Source organism: Myotis brandtii, unplaced genomic scaffold (assembly GCF_000412655.1).
Source record: "Myotis brandtii unplaced genomic scaffold, ASM41265v1 scaffold112, whole genome shotgun sequence".
Taxonomy (NCBI): Eukaryota; Metazoa; Chordata; class Mammalia; order Chiroptera; family Vespertilionidae; genus Myotis; species Myotis brandtii.
The window spans coordinates 14547616-14559292 of record NW_005353838.1 but is presented as its reverse complement, the minus strand read 5'-3'; the positions used below and the strand labels follow the sequence as shown (position 1 = coordinate 14559292).

Sequence of the window (11677 nt, the reverse complement as noted above, 5' to 3'; positions counted from 1 at the left end):
CAAGAGAAGCCAGAGGGCCACGAGCAAAAGAAGTGCTAGCTAGACCAGAGGACCCTGCATGCACCTGGGTCGCCTGAGCTCAAATGGAAATACCCTTGGTGCCCATGCTGGGACCGACAAGGCCACAGCCACGTGAAGTGCATCTCCATTGGAGAGGTACAGGACAGCTCCAGAAGGGACGCTTAGAGACGGGATGGGGTGGGCAGGGGATCCAGGCTGAGAGTGCTCATGAGCACTGGGCAGCAGGGACCGACCCTCTCTGAGTTTTGAAACAACCAACGACAAAGTGTAGGAGGCTAGTTTTAGAGAGGGGGTGGGGTTGAAAAGAGAAGCCAGTGGGTGGCACTATTGATGGTACAAAGAGGGAAAGCCCACCCACTCTGTGCCACTCCCACTGTCAGGTCCAGGGGAGGGGAGCAGATCAGGCAACCATAATTAATCACGTAGGTACAAGGTGATGTGTGCGAGGGAAGAAGGCAAGAGCATGTTGGGCGTGCTCACTGAGGAGTCACTGGATCTAGCTGGAGCGGGATGACCCTGAAGAAGGGCCAAACTGATCAGAACAGCCCTGGAGGAGGCTGACGGGGCGCTGGGAGGAGGGAAGGAAGAGGGTGAGGAGACACTGACAGAGCCCGGAAAAGGCCGGGCAGAGGGCAAAGGAGGCCTTCACACCAAAGGGAAGGTCTTTTTTCTTAAGCTGCAGTAATTGGAAGCTTTTCATTTTAACTTCCATTAAATGTATTTCTAAATGTTACATAAATGGATATAAAAAGTTATAGTCAAATAAAGCTGATGTAGCAAGTCCTGGGCAGGGCTCTTCCTAGAGCTTGGGACCCAAGGAGACACCTCTGCTGGTTGTAGCGCGCTCTCTCTCTTTCTCTCTCTCTCTCTCTCACTCACAACTGCAAAAGTAACACAACTTGAAAAAAGTTTCAAGCCATAAAATACTGTAGAGACTAAAAATTGAAAACTATACCCAGATGAGTCCTCATCTAGGTGTCCCCCATGCATATGTCCCTCCAGGCTCCACTTCCTGCTCCCTGCTGCTCTTGTTGGACCAACAGCCATGTGGCCACCATAGCCATTTTACCACCAAGAGCAGAGAGCCCCCTAGAGCTGTCCTCTTCATGGGGTGGCCCACGCCTCCCCTGCAGAAGCTCGGTGGGGTCAGCCTGAGGCCACCTCCTTCCTCACAGCCTGCCTCCCACTCTTGGGCCCTGAGTCCCTCCTCAATCCAACCCTTGCACAGGATTCCACCTCAGGGTCTGTGTGGAAAGCTTGACCCTTGACAGACACCTCTGTGCCACTGCTCTCAGGCCCAGGGCATCCCAGCTGCCATCCAGGCTCTGCTGGGTACAAGGGACAGAGCCCAGCCACAGGGATCTGACTCTCCCCTCAAGGGCTCTATGGAAGGGGTGCAGGAATCCAGCAGGACTCCAGCCTAGGCGAGGGTCTGATTCAGGGGTTTCAACAGGCAGAGGAGCGCACACAGCACAACAGCCCTTTGGCCTCCCGTTCTCCTCCACCCACACAGCCTCCAGCTCAGTGATCTGGCGGGGAAGGCTGTGAGGACGAGGGAATGGGCTCCCAGGAGACAGGCGCAGGGCCACGGGAAGGAGGGCTGGGATCCCCTCTTACAGGTGGGCCCTGACACCCAGGAAGTAGCAGAGCTGGTTCTGCAACCTGGGTCCCCTGATGTCCCTATGGGCACAGCACCAGGTGAGGATGACACGAGCCCACCTGTGGCCATCCAGCTGAATTCCACCCCTCCTTTGCCCTCCAGGCCAGCAGCTGGTGGGCACTGAGCTCCCTAAGCAAATAGGGCAGAAAGCAGACGGCAGCATTTGCATGCGGGTGTGCAGGCTCTAGGAAAATGCATTGCCTGTTTGCAGATCTGAGAGCACACCCCCTTTGCAAACAGAGGCAGGTCCTGGGTCCGGGAGCTGGGAGACCTTGCCCAGCCCCGTGCCAGGCACCTCTTCTGCCTGCCCGTTTGCTGAGTTCAGTGAGGACACCAGAGTGGCCGTCACCGCCTGCACAGGCCTACCGGGACAGGGTCCCACCTAGTCCTCCCCAGGGACCAGCCCAGACTCGCTGCCCGGACCGGGCTCTTGCTGGAAGTGGTCCATGACCTCCGAGGCCTCTTCTGGAAGAAGCCACTGTGCCAGGTGGGGACTGTTCTACATCGCATGGGCACAGGGAGGAAGGTAGGCAGATGGACTCTAGGGAGGCTGGTGAGCACCCCAACCCACCAGGGCTCCAAGGGGTGGATTCTCCAGGGAGGCTGGCACCCCAAGACCTGGCACAGGGCTGGGGGTCATGAGAAGGACCAGGTGCTCAGAATGGCTTTGTGCAGGGCACCCCAACCCTAGGGAGCCCAGTTTTCCCACCTGTCCAATGAACCCACCACAGAACAGGTTACTCCTGGCCTTTTGCTTGGGGCATCCTCTGTTCTGTCTTCTGAACAGAGCACCGAGGAGGCCCCCTCCCCGCCTGCTCACAGCAGTAGGAACGCCCCACACCCACACTGGCTCTGGGGCATCTGGAACCTAGCAGGGTCAGGAGGTGTGGGCACCACGTCTGCCCCTCCAGCCTCAGTCTATCTGGACTAGATGAACGGCTCCCTGTCCCCTCTGGCCTCCCGTGTCTCCACCACCCACATAGCCTCCCAGCTCAGTGACCCTGGTGATGCCACTCAGGGCCACACCAGTTCTGCTGGTGTGAACCGCCAGCCCCGGCTCAACTCCAATCCCCTTCCAGGCCACAGGGCTGCTCTCACTCTTTGCCCCACTTTGCCAACCCGTCAACTGGAACCATGGTGACTGTCCTCCCCACAAAGGGACCCAGAGGGGGGAGGGGGAGGATGCAGACTCAGCACGACCTGGCCCAGGACCCCGAGGAGGAGCCAGGGTCCTGTCTCTGTTAAAGGGTATCGTCTGTCCCCCACAGGCGAACAGAAGGAAGAGGGGTACCCGTGCTCCAAGCCCACATGCAGGGCTGAGGGGGAGGTGGGTACTCATCAGACAGAGAAACAAGTAGGCAGCTCCCTCACCCAGTTCTGGGGTCTTCACGTGGTCCCAAGTCAGACGGCCCAGCCTGGCCTGGCCCTGCCTGCAGCCCCTGGGTCCTGTTCTCACCTGTCAGGGGTCTGAGGGCTGTGCGGTGGTTCAGCCACGTCTCACGTGCCCCTCTTTACTCTGGCACCCACCCTGGTCCTGGCGGGTGCAGGAGCGGGATGCTGCGGAGGCGGGCCCCAGAGGAGGACAGTGCTGTCCTAATCGACATGGCTCCGGGGATGGAGAAGGGGGACTCTTACGGAAGCACAGCCAACACCTCACAGGTAACTCTCCATCACCAGGGACCTCGGGTCCAGGAGGCCCAGCACAGCCCCTTGGCTCCCCGCCCTGGGCTTCAGGCCATGGTCTAAGGTGGATACTGGAGGGTCTCTGGGCCCCCACGCCCAGAATGGACACAGGGACTCTGGGGACAATGGCTTGCACTGGCCCCGGGCCCCTGGGGTGGATGCTTCCTGGAGACGCCAAGCCCTCACCTGTTGCATGGACCTCCAGTGTCCCCAAGCTGCCTGGGAAGAGGGAGGTGTCACAGTTAGGTCACTGCCTGCCTCGCTGACCCCTGGGATGGCTAGATGAGGCCACTCAGGTGGAGGAGACGGCAGGGTCAGATCCCATCAGCATGGAGGAGAGAGGGGGGGACATTGGGCTCCCATTCCTGGCCCTGGGGGCTGGGGGGGTCACAGACACCCTGAGTGAGGCTGTTGGGAGGATTCCTGGTCCTCCTGGGCTTCGTGTCTGCCTCCGGGTGCTGCCCATCCCACCCCCACAGCTGAGAGCAGACACGGGCCCCTTCCTGCTGCCCCACAATACAGTGTCTGGGGATGGGGGACACAAGGCCTCATTCACCAGAACAGGATTCTGCCCTCTGGGTGCATGACCACCTCTGGCCATCCACAGGCCACTTACAGGGCAGCCCAACTCCCTTCTAGCCCCTGGAGCCAGCAGGGTGGACACCCTGGGTACTGGCCATGCTGCCTGCAAACCTGACCCTTGCTCACTGCACAGAAGCCAGGGCGGGCAGGAAGGGCGTGGGCTGCCTCATCCTGGATGTGCCTATGGGCCCCCTGCCCACACCCAATAGTGTCTCCCTCCATTCGGCCTTCCGTGTTCCTGGGTGGTCTAGGGCAGGGTGGGGGTGCGTTCTCACGGTGAGGTGCTTTCCTTCCAGCCCGATGGACACCAGGCGGCCACTTGCAGGGTGGGGAACCCTGCCAAGCCCCAGATCGGTGAGCCCTTCCCAGTATCTGCCAGCTGTTCCTGTGTTGGTCCTGGGGGTGGGAACACAGATGGGGCACCCCCAGGTGGTAGGAGAAGGACAGCAGGTCTGGGTCACCATCCTCTGTGACCAGGCTGCCCCTCCCCACCCCAGCACTATCTCCTGAGTCAGCTCTGGTGCCAATTGCTGTGCTGGGAAATGGGGTGTGGGCCCCATGGTGAACAGAACACAGTCTAGGGCAGTGATGGCGAACCTATGACATGCGTGTCAGAGGTGACACGCGAACTCATTTTTTCGGTTGATTTTTCTTTGTTAAATGGGATTTAAATATATAAAATAAATATCAAAAATATAAGTCTTTGTTTTACTATGGTTGCAAATATCAAAAAATTTCTATATGTGACACAGCACCAGAGTTAAGTTAGGGTTTTTCAAAACGCTGACACGCCGAGCTCAAAAGGTTCACCATCACTGGTCTAGGGCACAGCAGGAAAGGGGGTTTCTACTGAGGGGCTGGAGCTGAGAGAGCTCTGGAGGGCAGAGTGGGGGCCCATCTCCCTCCTGCTCTGGACTCAGGACAGCTTGGAGTCACCTCAGATTCTTTTTATTTTTAATTGATTTTTAGAGAGAGGGGAAGGGAGAGGGAGAGAGAGAGAGAAACATCGATGTCAGAGTGGAATATCGATCAGCTGCCTCCTGCACATCCCCAATGGGGATCAAGCCCACAACCGGGGCATGTGCCTGACCAGGAATCGAACCAGCAACCTTTTGGTGCACAGGACAATGCCCAAAAAACACCAGCCAGGGCTCACCTCAGATTCTTATCTGTTGTACCCCATAGCTTTTCCACCTTCTCCTCACCCCACCCCCACTGTTCCTGTCTGCCCCAAGCCACCATCATCTCTGAGAGGACTGCACCCCACTGGGCTCACCCACCTGACCCTGCCCTCCATGCAGCAAAGATCCTTGTTAATGTGCCCTCACCCCCCACCCACTTACAACAACAACAAAAACAGGAAATACCAAGTGTTGGTAAGGATACAGATAAATTAGAACCCTGTGCACTGCTAGTGGCAATGTGAAATGGTGCAGCCCCTGTGGGGAACAGTATGGAGGTTCCTCAAAAAATTATGCCCTAACCGGTTTGGCTCAGTGGATGGAGCATCGGCCTGCGGACTGAGAGGTCCCAGGTTCGATTCTGGTCAAGGGCATGTACCTTGGTTGCGGGCACATCCCCAGTGAGGGGTATGCAGGAGGCAGCTGATCAATGTTTCTCTGTCATCGATGTTTCTGACTGCCTATCCTTCTCCCTTCCTCTCTGTAAAAAATCAATAAAATATATTAAAAAAATTTTAAACATAGAGTTACCATGTGGCCCAGCAACCCCACTTCTGGAGAGACCCAAAAAGAATTGATGATGAACATTTAGGTTGTCTCCATTTGAGGGGAGTGGGGGCTGTTGTGATAACATCTTGGTGGACATTCCCGAACACGATTTTGCATAGTCGTAAGTGTTCATCTTTGAGTGGAATTGCCAGGTCACATGGTGACTCAATGTTTAACATTTTGAAGAGCTGCCAAACTGTTTTACAAAGTGACAGCCCATTTTACAAACCATCAGCAATGTGCAAGGCTTCCAGTTTCTCCACGTCCTGTCCAGCACTTACTGTCTGTCCTGATGACAGTCATCCCAGTGGGTGTGAAGTGGCATCTCTATGTGGCTCATGTTTGTAATTTCCTAATGACTCATGATAGTGAGCGTCTCTTCATAGGCTTATTGGCCATTTGTATGTCTTCTTTAGAGAAATGTCTATGCAAAATCTTTGCCCATTTTAAAATTGGGTTCCTTGTCTTCTTATAAAGTTGTAAAAGTTCTTTATGTATTCTGGATACAAGACCCTTATCAGAACACTATTTACAAGTATGTTTTTCTCCCATTCTGTGGGTTGCCTTTTTACTTTCCTGCCACTGTCCTTTGAAGCATATAGGTTGTTCATTTTGACAAAGTCCATCTTATTAATATTCTCTTTTATTGCTGTGCTTTTGGTGTCGTATCTAAGAATCCAGGTCATGAGGATTTATCGCTATATTTTCTCCTTAGTCTTATTATCATTTCATTCTTTTTAAAATATATTTTTATTGATTTCAGAGAGGAAAGGAGAGGAAGAGAGAGAAACATCAATGATGAGAGAGAATCATTGATTGGCTGCCTCCTGCATGGGCTACACTGGGGATGGAGCCCACAACCCAGGCATGTGCTCTGACTGGGAGTCAAACTGTGACCTCTTGGTTCATGGGTCAATGCTCAACCACTGAGCAATACCGGTGAGGCCAACTCTGTTCTTTTTCAATATTCTGGATCTCATGTGTTTCCACAGGAAGTTCAAACTTGTCTATTTCGGGGGGGGGGGGCAGTTGTGGGTTTGATAGGAATTAAACCTGTAAATCAGTTTGCTATCCTTGCCAGGATGTCTTCTTCACATGCAACTCATGCACAAGGGATGCTTCACATTTATTTAACTCGTCTTCAATGTATTTCAACAACATTAGGTAGTTTTCAATGTATAATTCTTGCACATTTTTTAAATTTGTTCCTTTTTTGGTGCTGTTGTATATGGAATTGTTGTAAATGGAATTGTTTTTCTTCATTTCATTTTTGGCTTGTTTATTACTAATATATGGAAATATAATTGATTTTTTAAAAATTTATTTTAGAGATGAAGGGAGAGGGAGAAAGAGAGAGAAAAAAGCATAGATGTGAGAGAGAAACATTGATCAGTTGCCTCCCATATGCACGCCGAGTGGGGATTGAACCCACAACCTGGGTATGTGTGCTGACCAGGAATTGAACCATGACGCTTCAGTGCATGGACAACACTCCAAACAACTGAGCCACACTGGCCAGGGCTACAGTTGAAATTTATATGTTGATTTTGTATCTAACAACCTTCTCAAACCTGTTATTAGTTCTAATAGTTTCTGTAGTGAATTCCTTTGGAATATCTATATACAAGATCATGTCCTCTGTAAATAGGTCATTTTACTTTCACATTTAACTGTTTACCCTTTGCAGTGTATTCATTCTTCTTGCTCATCTGCATTTCCATCTGAGAGTATCACCTTTGGCCTCAAGGACTTCCTCCCGTGTTTCCTGTAGAGCAGGTGTGCTGGACTTCATTTCCCAGATTTTGATTGTTTGAGGATGTTTTCATTTAGCCTCATCTCTGAAGAACATTTCTACAGAATAAGAATTCCAGTGTTCCGTATTTTCCCCAGCACTTTAAACATGCTATTCTACTGTCCTTTGGCTTCCATGGTTTCTGTTGAGAAATCGGGTGTCCATACTCTTATTGTTCCCTGAAATATAATGGTGTTTTTTCCCCCTCTTTCTCTGTAGTGCACAGCAAAGACACGTTGTCTATGGTTTTTCTAGCTGGAGTTTCTTTATCCTGCTTGGGGATCACTGAGATGTTTTATTCTTTGTATTGATTTTTGTGCCGCGCCAGCATGGCCATGGGTGAACCTGAGAGGGGGCAGTGAAGGATTAGAAAAGACAGACAAGAGAAGAAAGCTGAGGCTGGGTGGGATGCTGCCCTCTCTGATGGAGAGACAGCGTCACGGCCTGCAAACCGAGTCTTTATTTTATAGCCAGATTCCATGAGGCAAAGTAAGGGTGTGGTCAAGATGTTTACAACGTTCTCCTGGGTTTGGAATCTACTCATTTACATGCACCTGATCAAGCTTTGTTTACTTGCTGCACTTTCGCAGCCTATATCACTTAACCACCTGGGAGCCGCTCGCCACAATTTTTTTCCCCATCAGATTTAAAAATTCTTGACCATTTTTCTTTAAAAAGTGCTTCTTCCTACTCTCTCTCTCTCTGATTCTCAGATCATATGTGTTGGGCCCTGTGACCATGACCACATCCTCTTGTATAGAGGGGTAGGCCAGTGTCCAAGTGCTTGACTCCTACTTCCCACCCAGTACCTGGGTGTCCCAGCTGGGAGACTGGCACCCCTGAGCCTGTCCTCCCTGCTTCTGTCCCTGTTGGTTCCCAGCAGACTTTGTCCTTGTTTGGGAGGAAGACCTGAGGCTGGGTCAGCAGCAGGACAGTGCCACCCAGGACAAGAGAGACACACACAGGGCCTGGCGGGAGACGTTCCTGGATAACCTTCGTGTGGCTGGCCTGCATGTGGACCAGGTACAGGGGTTGGTTGCGGGCAGGGCCCTAGGCTCTGCATCCACTAGGCTTGGGGGCATGACAACAAGTCAAGCCCAGAGTTGTACTGGATGGCCCTCCCCTCAGGTAAAATATCAACCCATCGTAGCACACAAGCTCGCTCAAAGAAGCCAGAGCCCTTCAGATTCACCAGAAAACCCGCCTGCATCACTGGTGCATCGGCCTGGCAGCCACTGCATAGAGCACCTGCTGGTGACTCTGCTGTGTTAAAGTGACTGCCTACTTGAGTCAGGGGAGCAGTGCTGCTTGGGCAGTACTCTGAGCTCAGGCCTTGGGGAGGGTTTGCTCATCACAGTGGGTATGGCTGGTATCGGCCCTAGTAGCTTGGTGTCCTCTGTCTGTCGCTGATTGCCTGATTTCCAGACAGGGGCAGGCACCCTGTGCTTGGCTTTCAGAGGCGCTGTCACTTATCAAATAGGTTTAAAACCGTGGCTGGTTGGTTGTTAACATGGCTACAGAAACATCTGCCTTTTCCTAAAAGTGTGAATGGACACACACACACAAGGGCACACACCCTTGTGTGCACACACACCCATACACACACACGTATGCACACATGCACGTGCGTGCAAACACTGTGTACAAATATTCACCCACATGTGCACCCATACAAACACGCACCCATGTGTGTACACATGTACATATATGCACACTGCAAACATGGGCACACATGTACACAGGGCACCCTCAGGCTCTGACAGAGCCCTGGTCCCCACAGCATCATGTACAGGATGAGGACAGCGCTGTGCACTACATCCTCCTCAGCGCCCCCTGGGCCGTGCTCTGCTACTACGCGGAAGACCTGCGCCTGAAGCTGCCCCTGCAGGTACCCGGGAGTGCATGACATGCAGAGAAGGCCTGGAGGTACCCCCAAACCAGGGTTACTCATGACTGCACCCCACGTGCTGGGTGCAGTGTCCATTGCTGACAACCTGAGGCTCCCCATTTTGTCCTCAAAGGTCCCTCCTAGCGGCCATCACTGTTCTCCAGGAAGCCTTATTAGGCAGACAGGTGGGGCGGTCATACCCCACAACCATGGCTGCTCTGGGGAGGTAGGGAGGCATGGGCAGTGTGTGCAGCAACCATGGCTTAGTCTAACCACCTGGGCCCTCCAGCTCCCGACCCCCACCAGGCTGCCCATTGAGGACCACTGCAGGAGGGGGAGGGGCAGCCTGGGGACACAGTGTGAAGGGGCAGCGGGTGACCTCCGGATGATGTGCTTGGGGGCTGCTCTGACACCTACTCTGGCTCCCTTTGACCATCATGGCATTTGGTAGACAAAGGGACACGTGACCGTCTGAACCTCCCTACCTTGAAATCTGGGCCTCAGCTGGACCAGCTGAGCCCCCTAGCACCCAGGCCCGAGACAGGAAGGGGCTTGCCCGTTCCCTGGCTGAGCCCTTTCGCTGTTGCTCAGAGTGCAAATCTACACACCTCACCCCACCGCATGGCATCGTGCTCAGGGGTGGGAGGAACAAGTGATGATCCTTTCCAGGAGCTGCCCAACCAGGCCTGCAACTGGTCGGCCAGCCTGCTGCAGTGGCTGGGCATCCCCAATGTCCTGCTGGAGGACGTGCCCAATGTGCCCCCCGAGTGTTACTCCTGCCAGTTCAAAGTGAGCAAGCTGTCGAGGTGAGAGACAGTGGCCCTGCTGTGCCCGCGGGACAGCTTCACACGGTGCCCAGGGCTGGGGGACACAGCCAGGGATGCGTGTATGAGAGGTCAACAAGTGACAGATCTAAACCTCCAGAACCTTCTCCTTTCTGGAGCTTTTTAACCAGGGAGCGTGAGTGGCAGGTGGGCAAGTTTCTGTGCACGTCCACTTCACTCAGGACAGGCAGGTTGTGCTGCAGACAAACGTTCCCCAAGCCTCAGTTGCTGGACACACGGCCCATTTCCTACTCAATGACATGTCCGTGGTGGGTGGCAGGGTCTCCCAGGCCCAGGTGGCTGGAGGCCCTCCTCTCACAAATGAGGCAGAAGATGGTCATGGTCAGTCCTCACTGGCTGCTGGTGGCACCTCTCCTGTGTGCGTGTGTCACATGGCACACCTATGTTTGGTGCTCCAATGCACATGGAAGCCACGGGCTCCTTGGTGACCCTGGGGCTTTCCCACTGCCCTGCCCTCTGCCAGCCACTGTCCCGGATGGAGGATGTCTATGACTTCTGGACAATGTTCTGTGACTTCCTGCCTCCAGAAAGGAAAAGACAAAAATGGGACTTGATCCTGCGTGGGGGGTGGAGGGTGGAGTGGGGGTGGAAAGGGGATGGTGGCTGTTCCCCAGTGTGCGTGGAGAAAGCATGAGTGTGGTGTGTGTGTGTGTGTCCCTGCCTTTGTGGACTCTTCTGCACTTTTCACATGCCCACAGGTTCCTCAGGAGTGACGACCAGGACACCTTCTTCACCTGCACCAACAGGCACCAGATCGTGAGCGGGGGTCCCCACTGCAGTCCCCATACCCTGACCCGGCTCAAAGGAGCCTGAGGTCGGGACACAGGAAAGCTCTCCTGTGATTGGAGCACTGAGGCCAGGGCTGGGGGCTGGGGGCTGGAGACTTAGGGGTGCCCCCTCATTGAACTCAGTTGGGGCCCTGCTCAGTGCCCCCACGGGAGCCCCCAGGGCTCAGGATGGATATCTGGTTATGAACTTGTGGGACAGACAGCCACGGCTACTGACCCAGGTGGATGCGGGTCCTGCTGGTCATGTGAGGAAGAGAGCCGAGGGTCAGAGTATCGTGTCTGAGAAGGGTTGGCTGAGCCAGCCACTCCAGGGTCTGTGACAGGAAGAGGCTTTGGACAGGCCTGCCTAGGCCACCCCCTGCTGGCCACCAAAGGGGCAGAGCCCACACCTGACACAGCCGTCCAACTGGAGGCTGGCCCTGCCCAGAGCCAGGACCTGGGGTCAAATCCAAGCCCGACTCCTGTGCGCCCACAATCTGGCCCAGGTCTTGTGATTGTACAGTGGGGAGTGACCGTCCCACCTCAGGGGTGTGGGGTGTATGAGCCGGGGACAGGAGGGAGATCTGGGCGCACAAAGTGTTCTCTTCATTTGTCACCAGAGGCTGTGGGAGGCTGTCCTTGGGCTCAGCCCCAAGATGGGAGGGCCAGGATGTCCCTACCCTGCCATCACATGACAGGTGACCAGTGG

General features: G+C 54.2%; 1 protein-coding gene across 1 annotated transcript in view; it reads left to right on the top strand.

The window, feature by feature from the left end:
• Positions 1-1703: 1703 nt before the first annotated feature.
• ANO7 (anoctamin 7) overlaps positions 1704-11677 on the top strand; it is a 28475-nt gene continuing 18501 nt past the window's right edge. The window contains exons 1-8 of the mRNA XM_014547184.1: positions 1704-1719; positions 2078-2168; positions 3229-3340; positions 4243-4300; positions 8349-8491; positions 9249-9356; positions 10026-10162; positions 10900-10957. Coding sequence (XP_014402670.1) covers positions 1704-1719; positions 2078-2168; positions 3229-3340; positions 4243-4300; positions 8349-8491; positions 9249-9356; positions 10026-10162; positions 10900-10957 — 723 coding nt within the window. The remainder of the gene's footprint in view (positions 1720-2077; positions 2169-3228; positions 3341-4242; positions 4301-8348; positions 8492-9248; positions 9357-10025; positions 10163-10899; positions 10958-11677) is intronic.